The sequence below is a fragment of the Python bivittatus genome, unplaced genomic scaffold, assembly GCF_059951505.1.
Source record: "Python bivittatus isolate LINGU-HERP-01145 unplaced genomic scaffold, Pbiv_v1 ctg000350_np1212, whole genome shotgun sequence".
Classification (NCBI taxonomy): Eukaryota; Metazoa; Chordata; class Lepidosauria; order Squamata; family Pythonidae; genus Python; species Python bivittatus.
The window spans coordinates 21,526,041-21,550,803 of NW_028277074.1; the positions used below are offsets into that span (position 1 = coordinate 21,526,041).

General features: G+C 37.6%; 1 protein-coding gene across 1 annotated transcript in view; it reads right to left on the bottom strand.

The window, feature by feature from the left end:
• Window positions 1-24,763, bottom strand: part of DSCAM (DS cell adhesion molecule) — a 355,545-nt gene that overhangs the window by 42,248 nt on the left and 288,534 nt on the right. Inside the window, exons 24-30 of the mRNA XM_088144695.1 lie at window positions 22,240-22,403; window positions 21,235-21,333; window positions 18,626-18,814; window positions 17,687-17,977; window positions 11,270-11,446; window positions 6,347-6,377; window positions 3,952-4,067 (exon numbers count right to left, since the gene is read on the bottom strand). Of these exons, the coding sequence (XP_088000821.1) occupies window positions 3,952-4,067; window positions 6,347-6,377; window positions 11,270-11,446; window positions 17,687-17,977; window positions 18,626-18,814; window positions 21,235-21,333; window positions 22,240-22,403 (1,067 nt within the window). The remainder of the gene's footprint in view (window positions 1-3,951; window positions 4,068-6,346; window positions 6,378-11,269; window positions 11,447-17,686; window positions 17,978-18,625; window positions 18,815-21,234; window positions 21,334-22,239; window positions 22,404-24,763) is intronic.

Sequence of the window (24,763 nt, forward strand, 5' to 3'; positions counted from 1 at the left end):
GAAGTCAAAAACTGACTTGAAGGCATCAAAAAAAAAAAAAAAAAAGACTGTTGAAGTAGTTCAGAATTAATTTTAGAAAATCTCCAAGTTAATTGCAAAGCCAGTGGATAGATAGATGTGACTCAGAACTGGAAATGGAACAGAGGTCATCTGGCCCATCCCAATCAATTTTTTCACTAATTATCACACCTGTTTAGCTTTTTGTACTCTTGATCTGCTACTAGCATTTTCATACTAAGAAGAAAGATTAAAAACATCCTGTACCCTCATTATACCTCCTGCATTCCTGGTAAATAAATACCAACAAGGATATAAGATAATTATAAAGAAGATAAAAGGCTGAATTTCATAACAAATGCAGATAATTTTTATACACACACAACACCCTTCAAGGTATACAGAAATGGATGCAGTATGTTACAGAATCACAAGGTTGGGAAAAAAGTACTATGATTGGAGTCAGCTTTTCTACTTCAAAAAGTACTTGAGCAGTACTTGGAGTTGAGCAGAGCAACTAACTAAACCCCATCATTGCTGCCAGCCTTTCCTAAGAAACGGATGATAGAGAAAATGATGGATCAAATATCTGTGACAGAACCACCTCCTCTCACCAGGTTTTCTCAAGGAAATCTCTTACCAGAGATGCCCAATTCTTTTTTTGCTCCACTAATCTTTCCCAGTGAATGGCTGGATGGACACTATTCCCTGATATTAGGAGAAGGTGTATGGTTTCACCCATTATCTTCTCTAGGTGCCTTTGAAGATATTTTTGCCATCAGCCTGTGGAACTAATTTCAGTAGCCAGAATCTCAAAGGATGCCAAGATCTCAACACTGTCTTGTTGGGTGTTCCAACATTTTAAATCAAAATATTGATTTATGGTCTTCATAATACAATGAAGAACTGCTCAGAAATGACAAAATCTATACTTTAATACAGCCACATAGTTAATATTTTTTCCTGGTACCAGAATCTATTTTTTTCTCTGACCAATGTTCCTTGACAGAAAAAATAATTTCCTACTCTTACTTTATGGGCCTTCTATTTCCATATGAGGTGGTGGAGATATGCATAGGAAAGAAAATTATTGCTACCAGGGCTGATAAGCTTATGCTATGACAATAATGCTCCTTCCGTATATTCTTATGCTTTCCTATTTTATTAGTATCAGAACCCATTTAATCACCACTACAGAGTATAATATTTCTACATTACAATGACAGACCAGATCAACAATACCAGATTAAAAAGCAGGTATTCTTTTCTTCTGTCTGCAGTTGAGGTTTTTTAAAAGTTACAACTGGTTATCAAGTATTACGATGAATAAAGCTATTAGGTAGGAAACAGAAAACAAAATTATGACATATCTTGTCTAACCTAAGAGAAATTAATGATAAACTACTCACTGATAGTGTATGCAAAGCCAGTTCTATAGATAGTGCAATCTTGTTTTGTCCGTTAAATTTATTTTCATTATTTCAGCCATCCCATATATTCTTACAAGTATTAAAAGTTAAAATAAAAAGGGAACTTCTACATTGAAATAGTATATGGTTTTAAATTAGATTTCCAGATTGACTGACAGTAATGGCATGATCTAATGCAGCCCTTTCTAACTTAGTCCTCTCCAGATGTGCTGACTTCAATTCCCAGGATCCCAAGTGTGTTGGCTGAGTACTCCAGGAGTGGGAATCCCTACACATTTAAAAGGTGCAAGTTTACAAAAAGTTGGCCCAATTTTTTTCTAATAAAACCTTATTCCTGAGAGGAAAATATTAACATGAACAACCTAGCATCATTATAGCAGAAAAGGTCCTACTTTGGAATGAACACATTGCTCTACTATGAGAGAGAGAGAGAGAGAGAGAGAGAGAGAGAGATTGATTTGCCTCATTCAGGCTGGGATTAAAACCTCTGGACTGAACTATGTGAAAGCTCATGAAAGGCCTACCTCACTGCTCCCTACATGTTCTAAAACACTTACTAAATTTCCATACACATCTTTGTTCTTCAGGGTAACTCAAGAGTAACTGTTCTCCAGTTCCCTCAGATTTAAGATTGTCAAAAGAGACACACATTCAGAAATGCGTGTTCAGCTGTTTTCAGGGATGGCCCAGTGCATTTTGCTGTGCCACTACATTTCAAATCAAGACAACAACTGGAAAAATAGCTACACTTTACTTCAATACTATGTGACTTGGACATATGGAGAAGTTGCTCCATTTAAGCCCCATTATTCTTTGATGACAACTGATTTTCTACTGTGGGAACAAGAAGAGAAATCAGTTTCAGAAGTGAGTATGTCTGAATCTAACTGGTAATCATCAGGTCCAATGTATCTGTACAAACCAAATTTGGACTAGACTTTACTGTTGGCTGCAGTAGTAATACTGTGACTCCAGAAAGAGCTGTTCCAGGATAAATCTGCTGAAACAGAGGACAGCAGTATGGCTGGAGGCAGAATAGATGAAATGTGTAATCAGAAGAACTTAGGTGAACTTGTGAGCTAATGAAGGAGCATCCATCAGCCTGAAAACACAGATGTCAGCTCTGCACATTAATAGTAAGCAATCTGGGGCAAAGAAGGATAGCCCAGATGATGATAATAATAATAATAATAATAATAATAATAATAATAATAATAATAATAGTCCTGCTTCTCCCAATAAAGTCCGAATCTACCCCAGCTGAGCCCTTGCAGTCTATCTGTACCCATCCGACAATTAACAAGGTACCTATTCCATACCTAAGACAGCAAAAAGGAGAACTAATAACTCTGATTGACATTATGAGATCAGCAGCAGGAGCTCTTTATCATGAAGAGCAAGACTTGAGGAAATCCCTTGTTAGCAAAAGAATGATCATAACCCTCACTACGATGGAAGTTAAGTACTAGATTGTCAAGAATGAAAATCTAGCAGCTTTCGGTTCCGAAGAGGCAAAGGATCCTGTATTTCCTTTCCAAGGTCACATCTGGCCACTGATCAGTTCATAGTACTATCCTTGAGCCAATATCAATCTGAGAATTTGGAGAACTTAAAAAAAATTAGTGGCATCATAAACATGGTACATCTTGCCAAGAAAGCCTAGAAGATGACTTCAGAGCTAAAGTCAGAGTGGCAATCAGTGCTGGGTTTTGCACTGTGGGGTTGGTTTTTTTTTTTTGGAGACCACTTCCTCCATCTTGGAAGAAAGTATTGCTCTTAAGCAAAAAGATTTCTTCTGACAGGCCTGCTTGGAACAGAAGTGAATTTTGTGTCCTTTGCTCAAATACAATAAATAAAGTGAATGTCTATTCGTGAATGCCAAAATGGAAGTTCTTGTGCAATGGTGCTCTAGAGACCATGGCAGAAAATGCCAGAAGAATTCAATATCAAGTATCTATTTCTCACCCCTACAGTCTGCCTCTTTTCTATTTCTTGTTGAAGGTATATCAAAATAAAATAGATGAAAAAAATATGCCTTGAACATGTGCAATAATATCATACCACCTCCCCAAAGTAGGGAGCTCAGAAGTTTTCTGATGGGGCTTCAGCACATGCACAGAACCTGTATGTGTGATACAGACTGTGAAGGTTTTTTTTTTTTGTTACTTCACCCCATAAAAAGAAGTTAAAAAGGAAAGTTGAAAGGGATTACAGCTTTCCTGTATGTTGCATGAATGCGAAGATTTTCCCATAAATTATTCTTAATTCTAAACCGCTTTGTGTTGTAATTTTATTGCAGGATTGCTTGTACTGAACATAGTGAAACATATTTCTGAGTAAGTATAAATAGAATTGTACATGAAAAATTTAATGCAACTCCTCATTGCTCAACAATAATCAAAAGCAGAATACACAACAGTGGTGGGTTTTTTCCCAAGTTGCAACAAATTATGTTTAAAAAGTACACAAAGCTATAAGGTCCAGAGTTATATAAATCAATTTAATGAGGCTATTGACAGCTTACCAATGGTTTCCATTGTATCTCTCTCTTCAATCAGAAGCTGAGCTCTGGGAATATCTATATGCATCCTCAGTGTCTGCTGTTGCTTGTTAAGTGTATCCGATGTCCTTGTATTCTTGCTAAGTATTAAATAAAACACAAGCAAATTTAACTAAAAGGGGGATATATCCCTTTAAAACCAAAATACACTAAAATTCCATTATTTTAAATGAATTAAAGATCCCTTAATCTCTTATTCTGAGATGTTCAAACAAAGCCTGTTCATATGCTTTAAAAAAAAAAAAACATACAGGCTCTATTGATTTAAAGCAGGAGGCAAAGTGGTTAGGACAAAAAAGGATATGATCTAGAGATTTGAAAAGCTTTACATAAGTTTATGTTTAAAGAATACAATCTTTAAATTGTTATTTCCCCCCACTATCTGCTTCTCAGGTAGAAAGAACAGTAATTGTCCTTTCATCCAATCAAAGCACAATGAATGTTATGACACTGTAGTCTTACTGCATTATAGTAATGATAGGCAGTAATCCCAATTCTCAGATCCAGCTTGATGGACAAATAATTTAGGACTAAAGTGGAAATGCCCCGGATGTCCTCTATTAGGCAAGAGTTGCTGTGACAGTGGGGGTAGAGAGGTTGTTGCCGCTGTCCTAACTGAATGCTTTGTTCACAGTAGCAAGTGGAAGACTTCAGAAGGGGACCCAGAATCTTTGAATTTACAGGATCCAAAACTGGTCTCCCAGCAGCAGTATGGTCTGCACTCAGGACTCATCAGCATCTGGACTAATTTTCCCATTGCTTTCTGTTGTAGAACAAAATAATGTAAAAGAACAGAAGGAGATGCTCTTGCTCAATTGCAAAGTATATATTTTGTATGAAAAGGTCCTAAGTACCATCTCTGGAATTTCTAGGAGGGTTGAGAAGGCTCTTGCTGGAATCCCCGGTGAGCCATTTTCACTCAGTTTCAACAAGGCTGGGCTACATGGACCAATATTCTGATGTAGGAAGCAGCAAATTTCCATGTTCCTGATCTGGTATGCTAAAAAGCCCAGGAATAACCCGGCCCTCCACACATAGAAACATACACCCACTTTTTACTCTGATCAGGACAAGCAGGCAGCATACATAAAGTGGTGGTAGATTTACTTCTTTCCTCTCCTCTGTCTCACTTAGATTTGCTAACACATTCATCAATATAGAAATAACATCTTTAAAAAATTGGTATTTATTCAACTGTTTCTATGGTTTACAATAGCTGCAATAGGTTTGGACTACTGTATATAAATAAATGTTCCTGCATTGATTTCAAGTGACTGATAGCAACATTTTGAAACAGACATAAGACCCAGTTAGTATATTATCACCAAATGATTATATTCTTACTTTAAAATTACAGTTGGCATAAGTTACCTTTTAAGGAAAAATATAAAGATGCAAACTGGGCAATAAAACTGTAACAAAACTATAACTGGTTCACAATATGTGTTAAATACCACAGAATTATATTTATCTATAAAAGAATTAACAGGAATACAAAATAGGTGCATTGTCATGGAAGAGTTGCAGAGAACTTTTGAGAATGTTGCAAGGGTTTACCTTACAGAATTCATCAAGAAGTCACTTAATTTCTAATCTCTATTTTTCATGCAAATGACTACTCAAGACAGGTAGTCCTCAGCTTATGACCATTCATTCAGTGACCCTTCAAAGTTATGATGGTGCTGAACAAGTGGTACTTGTGACCAGTCCTTGGAATTCTGGCCATTGCAGTATCCCCACAGTCATATGATTGCGATTTCCGATGTTCCCTGCTGGCTTCCAACAAGCAAAGCTGGCAGGAAGTTGGAAGTTGAGGTTATGTGAGGTCCTCACTTAATGACCACATGGTCCTCACTTAATGCCAGCAACTGGGACTGCTAGAACTGCTGTTGTTAAGTGGTGCTATCCTGTGGCAGGGTTCAAGTCAATGAATTAGTCAATGGCAAGTTGCTTGCAATCCTTGCTTTCTCTATCACTGTCCTCTTATTTGCTTCAATGAAATTTTAATGTGATTGAAAACTATTAAATATTTTAGGGATAATCAAATTATCTGCATTTAACCAATTCAAATATATATAATTAATTTTACATTGAATTACATTAAATTACATTCAGTTTTTATTCTGGTTGCATTTAACCTTGGCTCTGTTAGCCTTGTCCACCAACTACTCCCCTCAGTGCAGAAAAAGATGTACTTTCTTGCTGAGGATTATGATTAGAACTTTCTTTTCTCATTCTGAAATGTGTAAATAGGGTGTTCCCAATGTAGGTATGCATTTTGAACAAAGTCCAAGTCCTGAATTCATGGATACTCTTTTATAAATTAACAACTGAATTCTACATATTTTACTATTCTTACCTCATAAGCATTTCAGCCAAACTTTTTGCATCTGAAAGAAAGCAGGAGAAATAGTAGCATTATGTAAACAGATAATTAGTACTTGTGTTTGCTTAATAATCCCCAAACAATCTAATAGAGTTATCAAATAGAGGCATTTTTCTTGGTTGTAAGAGACTGTATGTGGGAGAGCAACTTGAACATTTAATCCTTATAAGACTGAGCTGCTATTAATGGGGAGGTGAAAGAGCTGATTGATCTGGAGAAATTGAACACATAAGTATGGTGTAGGAAACAGCAAGCTTTCTTGTTGGCAAGGAGCTTCGGTGAGATGCTTCACTAAAATATGGGGTGGGGACAGGCTGGCTTGATTGGCCTACCTGCTTCAACGAACAGAGTTTTGGCACCTGCTGTACCCTGCACATAGAGTGAAGCATCACTCTATCAAATGAAAAGGTACATCCAGGTCACTCTGATGTTTGGAGCAGGAGAGCTGCTTCGCTTTGTTAACATGGTTTGAAGCAGTACTTTGCTCAAAGCTTCATCATGGCAGAATGACCCTTTAAAGCTCCACCCACTCCTAATATACCACCTGCATTAGATGGGGGCTACAGTCTTACCACATATATTTGCAAGTGGTTCTTTGATTCTTTCTTTTGTCTGGAGGCTGACATGATAGCAGTGATAAGAATGCCCTGATCACTGTCATTCATTCTTCAGTAATCTTTAAATTGGATTACTGTAACATGCTTTACATGGGATTGTTGGATAAAGTGCTCTTTTAGCTCAGTCTCTTATTACTGTCTTTTAGACTGCTTATTATTTGTATTGTATTGCTTTCTTTTAAAATGCTTTCATTCTTTTAATACATGAAAACAAGAAATAATAAAACAACCCAATTGTAGGCATACATGAAGAATACAAATTCTATCAAAAACTTTCCCATTGTTGGCTGGATGGAAAATGGGTTATATATGCCAACAAAAAGCAGGACTGTAGAATTTAGGGAATAAAGACCATTTGATAAATATGTAATCACACTGGAGACTGATATTATGAATTAGCTCCTTCATGATTTGTACCTATTAGCTGTACAATAATGACAACTTTCTTAGGACATTGGCTATGACTACAATAGAAGGTCAGAATTTTGTATCAATTTTGCTAGTGTACATTATTCAAGAAGATTATTTTGCTAAACTTTAATTTTTATAATACATTATTCTGGAAGGTACCCATTACATTTAATTGTTAACATCATTTTAATAATTAAGAAATTATACTTAATTATAAGCAAAATAGACTTATTTATAAAGTCATTAGGTTATTTTATTATCATTGGAGTGTTGTCATTGTTGAGTGAATGTCCTTCAGTTTTCACCACTAACATTTAATCTTCTTATCCCAAATCTACAACTCTATCTTAACTTGCACTGAGATTTAGAGAAGTGACCAGGACATATTTGATTCACATACTGAATATTATAATATATCTACATAATACTGCTGAAACTTTAGAGGATCCCCAGAATTCAGTTTTAGAGCATATATTACACCTCTAAAAGGTCCCAGATTCCTTAACATTGCCAGTTAAAATTCTCAGTCTGAAGGCCAGTCTGAGTCTGAATAAAGATTACTACAGTGTTCATGCACAATGGGTTACAACAAACTGCATATGGTAGAAGATGCATACAGGTCTAGTATAATTCACAGGAACAATACACATTGTTAAGGCTGCTAGGTGTTAATTAAAAAAAAATAAGGAATTTAAATGATAATGTGCTGCCTTTGTAATTAAGAATTGCCGTCTTGGGGGAGGGAAAATGAGGAGGGAATTTGTTAACCTAAATCAGTGCATGAGAGAGCAGAAGACACTTTCAATTCATATATATTAAAAATAAACTTTCTCATGGCCTACACTGATCAAGACACATGTCTGTGGGCAAAGACTTGCTACTTGGGAGCAGCATCTTTACTACCTTGACCTTATTTATTTATTTAAATTTATTGGCCACCCAGCTCCATGTTGATGGCTTTAAAGGGAGAAGGAACAAATTTACAAATGAAAAGGATTGCCTCGCTGTTAAACAGTTGCCAAGTACTCCCAGGATAAGGTGCAGTTCAGTTTGACATAGTAATAACAATTTTCTGCAGAACCACTTTGATGGATAAAACGGCATCTTAAATAAGGAGGCACTAATAAAGTAAAGTAGTCTTCTCCTCAACTCTGTTTACATAGTAAGCTATTTAATGTTGTTGTTGTGATGTACAGAACTTGCCACAAAGGTGCCACAGTTAGTATATACCATTGGCAAATATAATCCACATTCAGAGACTTAGTGGAACAGTGATTACGCTATTGGACTAGGAGTGAAGAAACCCAGGTTCTAGTATACCCTCAACTGTGGAAGCTCATTAGGTTTTATAGAAGGTAAATCTAACTCTGGGAATGGGAAAAGGATGAATGAAACTTTAAGGGAGGAGATTCAGAAAATATTACTCAGTTCTAAGAAAGAAGAAAACATGAAGAAGATGCTAAAAGTAACCCCTCCTTGATTTTGTTTGATATAAGATGTAGTAGAGAGAAATTCTGACAGGCTTTCAAGATTCTGTTGTTATACCCTACAACAATAAAGTGTGTTCCTAAAACCCCTGCTGCTCCTGTTTCCTGACTTTGTCTCCCTCGAGGTACTGATACTGGATGATGTTGGCTAGAAATTATAGTGTACATTCAGATTCTTAATCTCATTTTTGCCATGAAAATATGGAAATACAGGCAATCATGGCACATAAATAACATAGTAAGCCCAGATCTTGTAAAACTATACTAATGTCTTACTCAAAGCTTAGCAATTTGCTAAGAAAATCAGAAGCCATTTTGGAGGCATGGACAAGGAGTAAGAAAAACAATTACGAGGAAAGATGTTCCAAGATCTAAGCCACAGTAAATCACAGAGGGAGATCAAGGAGTGAGGGATTTGACACAGTTATAAGATAACCTGGTCCAAAATCAAAGTCAGAATAAATTTGAATTCAAAAGGAAAAATATGCCAGTCCATGGCAAACAGTTGTTACCAAAGTCAAACCCAACCCTTGTTCTAGGAACTCTAATTAGCATGTATAATCTTCACTAGATCTTTTCAATTACCTCATAGCTTTAAGACTTGATAGTTAGCCAAGGTTTGCTAATTTGTCACTATCAGAGAGGTTAGCCAACTTTGGAGGATCCTATTCATTAGCAGTATGATTTGCCTCTGCTGGCTCAGAGACAGATTGTTCCCTCACAATAGGATGGTAGTCTCTTGGGTTCATGTTCTCTTCCTCTGAGGAATACATGAATATAAGTGGCCTAGTTTGCATATAATGTTAAACCATAATGGATAGGTTTCACCCAACATCCTAAGCCAAAAGTAAACAAATTACTTTATGATTAGCATAATGTTCTGTGATCAGTTCAAAAGCTTGCTCCCTAATTAATGTTTACCTATATAAAGTCAGTAGCCAGAGCATACATGAATCAGTTATGCTAGCTTTTTCTGTTCAATGTTTTTTTGTCTAACAACTAAGATATGAATACTCTAAAAATTTACTAGATGTGACATATTTAGAGCACAGAATATAAGGTTATTGTCAACTCCAGTAACAATGGCCACAAAGAAGCAGCACAACCAAGAATTTAGACATGTTGGAATATTAAATTTGACTATACAATAAACTTCTTGTACTATGTAAGGGAGATACTGCTATAGTTGGAAAGACAAAATTATGAGACTCAGCTGCTATCCTCACTTTTGCTTATTAGGATCTTGCCAGCTATTATTTTGAACCTTTCTGAGTTACATTCTCTTGGGAAATTAACATAACTCCTGCAGCTTTCACTTGAGTTCTGCCATATTCAGAAACACAGTTAATTTAGAGTAGCTGTTTGGATGAACCACCTTTGGAGACAAGGAAAATAGTTTTTGCAGCAGTTGGAACTTAGGTTATATCACCTGTTCTGTCCCCTTCCCCAATCAACACTGCAATCCCTTTGTTCTTCTGGAAACCAAGCTTTTTGTACCTCAGTCAATGCTGCTGTAAAAACTAAGAGGAAGCAAGAAAGGGCTGAAACTGAACCATTACTAGCCCAGCTAAGTTGTACATGAAAACAAATACACAAAAATAACACTTAGCAGCCTCTAAAATATTTGCTAGCAGCAATGTATAGAAAACACACTTCATTTATATACACTGAATTTGCAACTTTTTCAGCTCCAAAGTTACAAGGAAAGAATTCTCCTGCATAACTACTATTGAAATAATCTGAAATAGCAAATTGATCATGATTTTTTAAAGTAATGTTATAAAATTCAACGGCATAATCTGGATATTTCTATAGGATCCTTCTTATAGTACAAGAATGTCTGGTTGCTGCTCAACATGTCTTTATCCTATAACTCTCTGGTAGAATTGGGACTTTACATGTTTAATTATCATGCTAATATGATGCCAAGATAAATCTCGAAATTCTCTAAAATGTTTTTTTTTAGTAATGTTACAAGAGTTGTATTATTATTTTTGTTGTTGTTGCTGTTATTATTATTATATTTTCATCCCACCATTTTATATATAACTCTAGGTGGCAAACATACCTAATACTCCTGCTGCTATTTTCCCCACAACAACAACCCTGTGAGGTGGATTGATCTGAGAAAGAGTGACTGGCCCAAAAAGCCAGCTTTCATGCCTAAGGGAGGCCTAGAATTCACAGTCCCCTCGTTTCTAGGCCAGCACCCTGACCACTACACCAAACTCTGCCTACTGGATATTGGAAAACAGCAGTGTCACAATTTCTGTAATACGAAAACCAGCTTTATTACAATTTATTCTATTCTGTATAGATCTGCGCATTTCTGGTATAGAAACCACAATATATGTAAGGCAACATTTGATGTTGATTCTTACCTCTGAGTCTTTTCAATCTCTGTTCCCTCCGTCTCCTTCTTACAACCAGCAGAAGCACAAAAAGCAGCAAGACCCCAACCAAGATACAGGAAATAGTCACCAGCATCTTTAGCCCTTCATTGGTTGCCAGACCTTCCTCACTTTGGACAACTGATTTAATGAGTGGAGGGATTGTACCTGGAAACAGTGTCATGACATTAGATGCCTATCAACGAAGAGAAAAGGTTGGTTTTTAAGTGACTACGGTGCACAGAAGCTCACCTGTATGTTCCTAAGAGGTTCAACTTATTAGGAAAGCTTCATCATTTTAGCTCGTATGGGACAGTTTGAGGTAAAGAGCTACCAATTCTTTGCATTTGAAAGAAAAGACAAATCAGGCCATTTTTATTGCCATGAAAAATGCTGGTTTTCTTTAAAAAAAACTGTAAGTTTCCTCACAGAAATTGTGGGAAATAAAGTATGCCCTTCAATCAAAAGAATTAAATTCCAACCAGAGAAATATTATAGGAGTTATGATGTTTACCTCTTATTTGAGACAAGCATTAGTTACTTCTGCTAAGAATCATTGCCCTAAGCCAACAAATGTGAGTTTTGTTGACATTGCTTCATCATGGATTTACCAAGCTGGGGGAACTTGGTAAATGAACGAAAGAAAACTAGGAGAGCTTGCAAAAGCTAAGAGCTCTCTTTAATAGTCTGATTCTCTGCAATGAAAACTTATTAAGGTGCTTGAAATTTGCACAGCCAATGGAATTCTGGCCATTTTTTAAAAAAAGTTCTTTGCATGATCAAAAGTCATCATTACTGAGCATACTGGAAGGTAGGCAGACATCTATGGGGGAAGAGTGTGATTTGGCATTTCAGGAGCATGTCACATGGATACCACTGGGAAGACTGGTTATTCAACAAATGGCTGGCATAGTGGATATGCTAGTCACAAAGCACTGATTTACCACATGGGCAACCATTTTGCTTGTTCCACACCCTCTATCCTCCCCTCAGGATGCTCTCTACCAGCCCACATCTCTTCTTGTCTTTTTGGTGAATAGCTGGATACTATTCCAGACCAAAGAAGCCACCCACTATTTTTATTTTTTAAAGCATTAAGTCTTATTGTCAAGAAGGATCTTACTAGGTTCTGATTCTTGCAGCTTTTCATTATTTTTATTTTACTTAAAATAATCTTAACAAAGTCAAATGTAATGGAGTGTCCAGCAACTACTAAAGGAGGTTTCCCAGACTTACTGATTGTAAAGGGAACCATTTTGCCTACTCTCACAGTAATGTAATGAGAGTCTTTTGCTTTTCAAAGCATTTCTGGTTGTTTTATCTCCTTTCCCTTTTATTACTTAGTAAATTTTAAGAAGTATAGGTAAGAACGGATGGACCAGTAAGTGAGAGAGCTGACCTGTATTCCCTGTGAGCCTGATTTGAACTCTTTTGCAACACCAAGTGATATCTAATTCTGAAGCTCGCCTTTCCCTTTTCCCAAACTTGCAGCTTGATAAATATACATTACCATAGTAAAAAAGAACTCCTTTGAATATGTTCTGCACCTTTGCAGTTTGGATAAATGATAAATGAATGGTTCACTATATTTGGTTCAACCCCCATGAGCAAAGACTGTACAATAACCTTTTGCCAATGAATTGAAGAGAGGTCACTAAAAACTAAATTGAACAATTAAGATTTGCCTCTATACCTTATTCTTTAACTTATTTATAAAACCTGTTAACCTGTTAACCCCTTCTATGTAAAATAATTCAAGCAATGTACAATATAATGTTAAAACATCCAAATATTAATGGAGTGTATGATCTAGTTTTCTACTAGGCTCAAGGATTCATCTCCTCTCCCTTTTTGAATGCTCACATATGTCGGCATGTGCACAGAAGATGTCCACTTCTACTTCAGTTTGCAATTTATTCCTAATCCAGGATTTCTAGGAGGACAGTGAGGACTGGATAATTTCAGGGGCTATACGCATTCCCCCTTCTGTAACAGGCCCCCAGATATCAATGGCCTGGCTTCAGATTATATAGTTTGAAGATGGTGGATTTTACACTTAGAGCTGAATTTAGGCCTAATACACATTTGTGTTGTTTGAAAATTTAATACACTGCTAAAAGATTTTAAAGTTTTGCTTGGATTTTTAAAAGATTGAATGACTTCTTAGGATAGTTTATGTACAATGAAGTCCTTTCTGGGAATGTGGCTGGCACTTTGCAACTTTTCTAGAATTTAAATCACCAAGCAGTTAGCAAATTTATGCTCAGTATGGACCATCCAATAGCAACTATATATTACTGAAAGCTTATTATTCACATGGTCTTTTGAATCTATGCACCAGTAGATTTAATTTCACTCATACAACCATGGGTGTTCTAATTAGCTATTTTTGACCATCACCCTTTATACTCAGCCTGAAATCTGCAACTACAGATGAGAGATAGCTCTTTTCACTTTTAGAGCCATTTTAAGGAAAGGATGTACATTTTTCAAAAACTCTTACATTCTTAAACTTATATGCACATAGAAATGATAGTTTTCATTGGACAGGAACATATCAGCGCCAGAATAGATTCAACTAACAAGCTGCTTGTAAAGAGGTAAGGAAATTAAGATGAGGGTTAAGATGGGAAGCAAGTTTTCACAGAGGTTATTCTCTGGTTCCCAACTTGTGATCCTGGACCTACTACTTGACAAGGATAAGTAATCTTTGGTATAAGTACCAAAACAAAAATACAGTTTATTTTTAAAAATGACCCAAATCTCAAGAAATTACTAACTCTTGCAAAATGTTGGCATCCTTGCTCACAAAGTATGGGAATAAACAAATCTTATGAAATATCAGTCATGTCCATTCTTTAAAAAGAATAAAATGTTTAAATCAAACCCCACAGATGATAATTAACTGGGGCTGTGTGGGTGTAATATGCCATGATGTCTATACATTGTTAACTGTGACTTATGTAGTGATCTTCAAAAACTTGCAGTGATGTTATGATCTGCATGAAAGAGAAGGTTGGGAACCGCTGAGGTAGATAAATGATCTGCTTCATAAGGCTACAGCTCTTTGGAGAATACATTCTTTACACACAAAATGTTCCAGACTTAATTCTTAGCCTCTCCACACAGATCTGGGAAAGACATATCTTATGTTTTGAAGCCCTATAGTCAGCCAGTGCAGAAAATGCTAAGGTCATGGAAATCTTCCAAAAGGTACTTTTCTTCAGTGACGTTCGAAGTTATACACCCATTAAAAGCTACTTTTAAGAGCAATGTGGCCCCTTTGCTTTTAAAAGTGAAGATAAATGTCCATGTTGCTCTGCTTTGCTCTGTTTCACAGCCCTTTCTCAGCATCTGCTGGCACTCACAAAAGCCACAAGACATTTCTGCACATGCACAGCACCTACACCAAAACCTCTTCCAGTTTTGGGTGAACTGCTCTTGCAACATTTTCCCTTGTAGCAAAGGCTGAAAGGATGTACCACCAGAGAAGCCTATTGAAGCCTTCTCCAACAGCATGGAGGTCAAAAGACAAGAAGACTCCCAGCCTTCTCCAGCTGCACTCATTGAGATCAGAAGAACTTCCAGGATTCAATACAAGGGATCTATGCAATTCTTCCAGTGGTCATAGCAATAGGGGCAAGAGACATAGGGAAGCTTTGAGGCAACATAAAGGACTTTGTTGCCAAAAGTCATGGTGTCTCATTTTTTCAATAAAAAGAATCATATCACTTCTGCAGCATGAAGCTCCTCATTAACTGACAACCTCACCTGGCAAAATGGTGCATTTCTAGAAGACTCCTTAATAAACCTGAGGCCAACATGACAGTCAGGGAGTGTATGTACTAAGACATAGTTGTAGCATGGTATTCTAAATTGTAAGGAGATATATTATATTAAGAATTAGCACTGTTCAAGGTTTATTAAAGCCAGAGCCTGGTATCCCTTGTTCCCAAAGTCAGGGCATGGAATAATAGTGTTAAATTAAATAAAGAAGATTCCAGTTAAATGTTAGGAAAAACTTTGCAATGGTAAGAACAGTTTGACTGTGCTACCAGTTAGCAAAAGACAGAGTGAACTAAGTTCAAGCAGAGATTGGACAGCCACCTATGGAGGATGCTTTAATTTGGTTCCTGCACCTAGAAGAGGCTGGACTTGATAACTTAAATGACCCCTTCCAATATTCAGATTTTATAATTATAGTGTATGATTTTAAATATATACACCCTCAGTTTTCCTTTGCGATGGGGAACCTGTGACCCTTCACATATTGCTGCACAACAGTGGGGTTGCCAAGATTAATATTATAATAGAAAGCAAGGTATGGAAAAGACCTTGGAGATTATCTAGTCCTTTGCCCACTTTGAAAACCCAGTACTGCAGATCCCTGACAGATGGCCATCTATTTAAATACTTCCAGAGAAAGAGATTCCACTACATCCCAGGGCAATCTATTCCACTGTTGAATAGCTCTTGCTATTAGCACATTCTTCCTGATTTCCAGTTGAAATCATCTTTGCAGCTTGTATTGCCTTTTGGAACAACAGTGAATAGGTCTGCCTTGTCTTTTACATGACAGCCTTTCAGATACTTCAGCTATCATGTCTCCACACAGTCTTTTCTTCTCAAGGCTAAACCTCCCCAGTGCCTTCAACAGGCCCCTTATCATCTTGGTCGCTATCGTCTGGACAGATCCAGCTGGTCAGTGACCTCCCTAAAATGCAGTGCACATAAATGAACACAATATTCTGGGTGTGGTCCAACAAATACAGAATGGAGACAAACCATGGCTTCTCTTTAGGATTGCATTAGCTTTTTTGGCAGCTATTTCACACTAACAGCTCATGTTCAACTTGTAACTCATTAAGACACCCATATCCTTTTCCCATGTATTATTGCTCAGTATGGTCTACTCCATCCTATACTGATGCCTTTTACCTACCAAAATGAAAAATGTTGCATTTGTCCTTGTTGAAATTCACCTTGCTGGTTTCTGCCCACTGTTCCAGGTTTCAAGATCATGCTGAATTTTGATAATCCTATTTTCTAACCCCTCACTGATGTTGAAGAGTACAGGGTTTAAAATGGATCTCTGCATATTCCACCCAACATCTCCTTCTGCTTTAATGCATTGATATGCATTCACTGGATACAATTGTTTAGCTCTCCTATCCTCTCTTTGATTTGAGGATTTCCATCCACGGGATCCAGTCTAGTAATTGTCTGTTGAAATGGACTCTTCTGAAATCTGAAGTTCAGCAGTATCTGGAGACCACGAGTTCCCCATCTCTATCTTCTTTCCCTTAGAGTTAAATTCTGAGCAAACCTTTCATTATATTTTGGAACAAACTGGGGAAGATTGCTAGGGGTCAGATCAGGCCATCTATAGGGAAGAATTTATACAAAAAGCAAACAATATATTTCTGATTCAAGCCCATAAATACAGAGAACTGCTGTTGTGGCAAGCTACCAATGCCAGCTGTTTTACAACAAGGACCATCTTGGACATGGAAGTATGTTCAATTTATAATGGAAAATCAAGAATTGTTTCCATTTCAAACTGAGGAAAAGGCTGTTAATATTTTGAGAGGAAATGATGTATAGAAAGTGATGTGGAGTCAAAAGTATTTCTGATTCAGTTCAGCAAGAACTAAGAAACCCTTAGATCTAGTAAAAAGTGAAAACCCGTATTAAAAAAAATCCTGGACAAGCTAAGCCAAACCTGAAAACTGACACTAAGGGGTTCATTTTCAAAGAGTGGGTGGAAGAAGGGGAATTAAACAAAGCTGAAGCACCTGAAAAAAGAGAAGCAGGAGGTTTCAAGTACAGGTCTGTAGTTAGTCACTGCTACTCTCCAAGTAACTATTCCTCAAGTTCAAAAGCAAGCCATGAAAAAAAATCTAATATTTTCAAACTTTTGTACCAGAATTAATATTTATGGGGCTTTAAGGGTGAGGAGTGTGTTTAATTACAGCAAGCATATAAGGGAAGCACTGATCTGTTTGCTTGGATATGCTAAAGCAGTGTTGTCCAAACGTGGCCACTTTAAGATGAGTGGACTTCAACTCATTCTGAAGTTGAATTCTGGGAGTTGAAGTCCACTCATCTTAAAGTGGCCACGTTTGGACAACACTGTGCTAAAGGAATAGAAAGGCACTGAACCATCTACCACAGCGAATCAAGCAGCCCAATTGTACTGCCTAACAAGCGACCAGAGAACCTGACATAAATTCAGCAGTGTCATGTGAAAGGTTTCCATGGGATGAGGCCTAAGATGGAATTTCAGTCTGCAAACATCTTTACTGTTTCCTTCATCTCGCTGCACACAGGTTACTTAGGTTACTTTATATGAAAATAAATTATTTGTGATTATTCTGGATTCAACAGCAATGAAATGAATGCACTTACTCCCATCGTAGTTGAGTGTTGCAAATTTGGCCTGTTTTTCAGCACAGCCAGCACTGTTACAGACTCTCATCTGCAGCTCATACCAGGTTGCCTCCTGAAGATCATACACTATATATGATTTGGTAAGCGATGTTCGTTGTGCAGTAGTCCATACTGTTGTCCCAAATGGCCTGTATTCCAGAATAAAGGAGGTGATTGGACAACCACCATCATTCCAGCCAATAAGGTTCAATCTTACTCGAGTGGTGTTAATACTGGCAAAGAGTTCTTGTTCTTTTGAAAACTGTGGCTCTACAAGAAAATATATATTTAAATTTTAAAAGTTATAATAAATAGATAGAAAACACAGTGACTTCGTGTCTCTGGGGTGGGAATACCTTTTTAATTTGCAAGATGGAATGTACTTTATTTCTGTTTCTTTTATTCTTGAGTAAGATTTTTTAAAATCTTTATTTCCCCCTTTCTCCTCTGCTTTCTTTTCATAGCTATGTTTTTTGTTTGTTTGTTTTTCTGTGTGATATATTTTTGGGAGAGGTATATATTGGGATGGGGATAATGGGGGTGTAGAATGCAGTTGCAAAGGCTTTCAGGACTAAATGACTGTAGTCTGTTGAAATCTAAGAGGCATGTGTTCCCCTTAGACCTCTAACATTGTCTTCAGTGTACAAATCCACATATGGGCTCCAATATTTTGTGAGACTAGAGGATGAGAGATGTATCTTCAAGAAGGAACAAAATTTTTAACTACTGTAGTTGCAGTAACCAATATTAGCGGCATGGCCCAGGGCTTCTGAAAATACTGCAGTAGGGATTGCTCAAGAAATGTGTTTCATTCACATTTTATGGAAAATAATTGCTGGGTCCAGCTTTTCAAACTATTATGCAGACTGGGACTCAGGTACTTACTTTAAAATAAAGATGGGATATAATTTCAAGTACCTTTCCCAAGTGTTTTGGCCTCTATGATCTCACTGATACGTCCTGGTCCCACTCCATTCTGAGCTGTCAGAGTGAACTTGTACCAGGTGCCACACTTCAGCGTTTCCAATCGATATGAACGTTCGCTAGGGCTAATGGGAAAACTGCCCCATTGTTCGCTGTTGTCCTCAGAATATTGGAGTATATAACCTATCAAAGATTAAAACAAAACAAAACAAAACAAAACAAAAACACAGTCCAGTACTGCAGAACTCATTCTGACTAAATAGCTTAAAAAATATACAAATCAAGGAGTGTTTCTACATTAGAGGGACTAATAAGAGCTTTGAAGTACTTCTGCATCTTCTTGGATTTAAAAAAAAGTTGGACAAGCGTTCCTGATTTACCTACATGGTCTTTCCTAGGCTGCAAGGAGCTTCTGATCTGTTGTGTAAAAGAAGAATCAGGAGAATCTCTGCAGGTGTAAATTTGTAATTCTTCTCTGATTCAGATACAAAGATACCATTTAATTATTTTGCCCAAGGCAACATAGAAAGGGGGAATCAATTAAAATCCTGCATAGTGTCTTTGTGGGGATTATTTCTTCATCATATTCAAGAGGTACAACATTTACTCATCCCAATGAACTAGGTTTCCTGCCATTTACATTTTGCTACCTCTAGTTTGCTAACTAACTGGCTCAATAGCAAGTACTATACTGAAGTAACTAGTACTGAAATTTGGGAGAACTAACTTGCTGTATTGCTGATACAAGACAAGCTAAGGCAAGACATTGGGGATAACCCATTTCTTCTTTTCATAATGATATACTGGTATAGTAGCCTCCCAAGATAAGAGATTACTTTTAGTAGGTCTTATGAATATTCTTTTGCACTATACTGCTCGCAAAATAATTGATAAATTAAAAACAAAATAAAATTCTGGACCTTTTAAAAATTATAATGCCTTGTTCAGAACTTACTTCTTATGTCTGACTCACATGATTTAATCTGGTCCAATTTTGCTTTAGACTCACTGAAATGTTAGTTATGAGGAACTTGTCCCATTGAAATTGAAAAGATACCCTAATCCTAACCCTAATCCTAACCCTAGTCCAATTTAGCTTAGTTAGTTAATATCATAAATGCCTCTGTGAGGGAAGGCATGATGCCTCCTTGTTTAAAAGAAGCAGTTATTAGGCTTTCCCTTAAGTAGTCTACTCTGGATCCTGCAGAAGAGGGGAGTTATAGTCCAGTCTCTTAACCTTCCATGGTTGGGTAAGCTGATGGAGAGTGGTAGATTCTCACAGGCAGGCAGTCCTGGAGGAAAGAAATTGCCTTGACTCATTTCAAACTGGCTTCAGAATGGGCTGTCAGGTTGAAACTCTCTAGGCTGGCCTGATGAATGATTTTTTGGTGGGGATCTACACAGGTTATGTTACTCTGTTGGTTCTTCTTTATCTCTTAGCAGCTTGTGATATCATCAAGCATGGTATCCTTCTGGCTTGCTTGATAGAATTGGCAATGGAGGGCAGCTTTGCAGTGGTACTTACAGGAATCAGATGCTTCTTGAAATGGAAACTATTTCATGGTGCCATTTTGTCTCCAATGCTTTTCAATATCTATTTTAAACTGCTAAGTTTAAGGGTTTAAGGGTGCTTGTAGACCTGCATCTCCTTCTGGTTTCCCAGACTGACACAATGGTCAGGAGTACCTTTTATTAGCTTCAGATGATATGCCAACTGCATCCCTTTCTGGAACAAGATGACCTTAAAATTATAGACTACATGGGGCTAACCTCCAGGCTTGACTATAGTAATGCATTATTACTACAGTCCATTATTCCATGTGGGACTACAAAGGGGCCTTTGGGTTTACTCCAGAAATTTCATTTGTTAGAAAACTCAAAAGCCAGTTTGGTCTTGGAAAAAGTGAAAAGAGTTCATACTGCACTGATACTGCTCTGTCTGCCAATTCAGTTCTGTACAAAATACAAAGTGCCAGTCATTACATTTAAAACCCTGGCTTAATTCTAGGCTCTGTGAGAAAATATATCTTTCTTTATGAACTTCCAATGTTAACTGAGATCATCTGAGGAAGCTCACCTACAATTGTCATGAGCTGATCTGTTGCTGACCCATGTTAGTTCTTTGTACTGTAGCTGTTCTAGTTCATTCCAATGCACTCCTTGCAGAGTTGAGAATCCTTAAAACAATTTCTTTGAACAGGCTTATGTTGATAAATTATTATATTTAAGTATTAATTATACTTGTTTTGTTTTTATTGTTATTTAAGTGTTTTTAATGCTTTGATTTTATTCAAAACTGTCAAGAGACTTCAGTAATTAACAATATCCCAGGTTAAATAAAATATCAATTAATAAAACTTAAATCAGGAATGCCAGTAAATTTGATTTATAATATAATGCATATCATACAATATTCTGTTAGCCAAATAACTAGTATCTCCAAATGCTTATTGTAAAGTAAGCAGCCTTGTTAAGATAACTGTACTTTCTGGTAAGCAAAACTAACTTGACCTCCTGTTGGGGTGAAATGGCAACATGTAAGGTGCTACTTTTTTTTTAACAAAATAAAATTCTGGCATTGAAGTGGAACTATGGCATGTTACCTCGAATAGAGCTGCCTCCATTGTCTCCAGGTATCCAGGAAAGAGTGATTGAGGAAGAGGTGGTTTTGGACACAGTAAGTCTAGGCTGGTCAGGTGGAACTAGATATGTTAAAAGAAGAAATTAAGAATAGTTTGAATAATCATTTGATTTTAAAGACATTTATCAGAGAATTGAGACTGAAAAATATGCAAATCATATCTATCAATGTGTCTGGTAATATCACTTCTTCAATTAAAACATAGCAGAAACATTCTTTTTTCCTTGAATATTTAAGTATTATATAATTTTAGCTGACATTCTGAACCATAATTTTGCCCTTGACTTGTCTGTCACTACAATCTCTGCACAATCATCTTCCAACAGGCAGGGAAAATACTTTTGCAATTATTCCTTTACATCAGATGTGTAGCCCTTTATATGTTAGTGAACAGCAGTTCCCAACACCACTCACAACTGGTTCTACTGGTAGGCTGATGAAAGTCAGAACAATGTACTACTATCGCAAATCATTTGCATGTCACTGCAGAGTAATGACATCAGTGTAAGTAAGTCACTACTGATAGCTAACTTAACATGCTTTCTAATATAAAGCACTGTAGTGTGTTAATCTGGAAAATGGAGTTTATTCATGATTAAGTCAGCCATGGAAAAGTGTGTTGTGTGAACACAGCAAGTGTCAGATGAATCACCTCGAGTGTAGGACAACATGACACATGCTGAGACAGCCTATTCCACTGTTGATCAGTTCTTACCATTTGAAAGTTTCCTGTAAGAAATCTGCTTCCATGTAATTTATATCCACTGAGTCTAGTCCTCTGTACCAAAGAACAAATCTGTGTATATCGCCCTTTTGATATCTGATATCTATCATTCTCCTAGTTGCTTTCCAGGGACACACTATGAGTTTTCAATTTACATTTTGAAATGTTCAGTCATTCTGATAATAATCAAAGTTCCTTAAGCTTAGAAATAGTTGTAGTGAAAGAATCATTTTTTAAACTTACCTTGAACTTGCAAATTCAGAATAATTTCATCTGATCCCCAGTTATTAGTAGCCACGCAACTGTAATATCCCGAATCTTCTGCTTTCACAGTATGGATAACAAAGCTGCCATTACTAAAGATGCTTCTTCGCCCATCAATCATCACGAGACTGGGTGTCCCGTTACTGCCTCACAGCAAGCAAAAATCATACATTAAAGAAGTTACAACCAATATTACTTAGAACTGGGGTTAATATTAAAAATAAAGAGGGGGAGGGGGAAATGCCTGGCAAGAAACTCTCTTAGCTCAAGAGAGTGAGATGATTCAGATTCAATGATACCAAGCTATAGATATTTATAAAAAGAATAAAAACTGAAGCATCAAACAGAAGCCTCTCCTGGTAGAGATCAGTATGTGTGATTATTGCAAAACAATCTGAGATTCATCACTGTGATGGAGCTCATTTGCATATCGAATGGAGCTGCAATGTTTGATTTATTATAATTTTTGCAACATGTTAAGAAATAAATGGATGCTTGGAACAATTCTACCTTCTCATCAGCCAGCCTTGGAAAGTAAAAATGTGGGTATAAAAATGTCACAAGCACAAGTAGCAATAAGGGAACACAAACTGCTCCCACAACAGTTTGAAGATGTTATCAAGTTTGGATCTGGGTGCGGGTGGATGTCTGCCATTTCCTGAGAGCTGGAGTTAGGCTTCAGGTTTCTCAGTTTTGAGAGGGTCTCATTGTCTTGGGTGAGAACAAGGCAGGGGAGTGGAAAGGAAGGGGACCAGGTATGTAGCACAGGTGGTAGTTTGATGAGTGGGGTGTGTGAGTGGCTGGTTTAGCCCAAGGTCACTTGGTTGAGTATGGCCTGTGCTTTTTTTTTTTTTAATAATAATTTTATTAAATTTTAAGCAAGAAAGATAAAAACTAACAGAAGCTAATAGTGTGACCTGTGCTTGATGGTGGGGAATTCCTTGGACAGGGAAGGTGGTGACTAATATGAGGAGAGAGAATTATGGTGGAATGGGATTTTGGTTGTGATGGGCAAGGGGAGATATGGTGAGAGATATGGTGAGAGCAGGCCACACTCAGAGAAGATGGTAACTTAACTAATTCCTCCCTTCCAGCTCTCCGGTCTCATACTAGAATCCAGGGCTTGAGATACTTGAAATCCAGGGGCTTCAGCTGCTGCAATGCAGTGTCTATCTAATGGTGAGAGACAGACCTGGCTTGTATCTTTGAAACATGGGAGAGGAGGGGGAAGGTCCTCTCTGACAAAACTGCCTGCCCATGTTTTGGATTTGGCATCAGTCTTGGTCCCTGGTGATGCCAGGGGAGGAGAGGTAGCTGTTGCCATCCATGAGACTTTGTTGGCATCAAGAGGCACTCACTATAGATAACTGGATGTGAGACCTTGTTTGAGCCAGTTGATTTTGCTACTTAGGTACCTTTCCCCCCTGCAGCATAGTGGGATTCCTGCCAGGACTGTTTGACCTGATTCCAGGGATGGTGGTGGAGGTTTGGCTAGTAGCATTAGGGGACTTCAACCTAATGAATATGTCCATGATTGTCATGGCAGCCATTAACTCCTGGGTCACTCCAGACTCCTCACTAAGTTCCCTTATTCCAAGGAACTTAGTGAGGAGTCTGGACTGACCCAGGAGTTAATGGCTGCCATGACAATCATGGACACGTCCCAACTTACTGACGGCCCGACACACATGAGAGGTCATACACTAGGGGTTTTTCTCTCAGGGGAGATACAATGTGATTTGAAAGTGGGGGGGCGGGGGCAGTGAACTTTGCCCCTTATCATGGAGAGATCCCTCTCTGATTGTTGTGGAGTGATCTCCCTCCACAGTGGGGAGGAGATATTATATTGGTCCACCCAAGGCACCTGACAGAGCCTATGGTTTTCAGGGGGCTCTGGGAAGTCTCCGAAGATTCTTATGGGCAGTTTGGCTGAGACTGTGGTCAACCACTGGAATAAAGGAGTGGTTTATTCCTTTGTTAAATAATAAAGGGGACCAGATTATAACAAAGCACCCAATCCCTACTTCTAGATCCATTGCAGCTCCTTGTTCTCTGAGAAGCTCAAGAAGATGAAGGAGCAGAGGAGACCCCCTGGAGTACCTGTGAAAGAAAACCTGCCTCGAGTCTGACCAGACCCTGGTACAAAATCACATTTGAGCCTACATAGTGGCAATTCAAGTGGCAAAAAGGAGATAGTTTGCCACTCTTTTGCATCTGCTGAATGTTACCCAGGGGCCCTTTTAAGGCACCCTTTTTACCTTTTAGGAAAGGATGTTTGCCAAGACTAACTGAAGGGCCTCTGTGAAGAAGCATTTTCAAAGCATTTGGCATACAAAACCACTTAATTTTGAGAGGAGCTAGACTTTCTCTGGACAATGCCAATGTCATAGTGTGAGATGGGGTCATTTTGAGACTGTGAGTTCCAAGGAAGTGGATAGAGTACTCTGCAATATCAATTCTGCCACTTCCTAGTTCGATCTCTGCCCATCATGGCTGGTTAAGG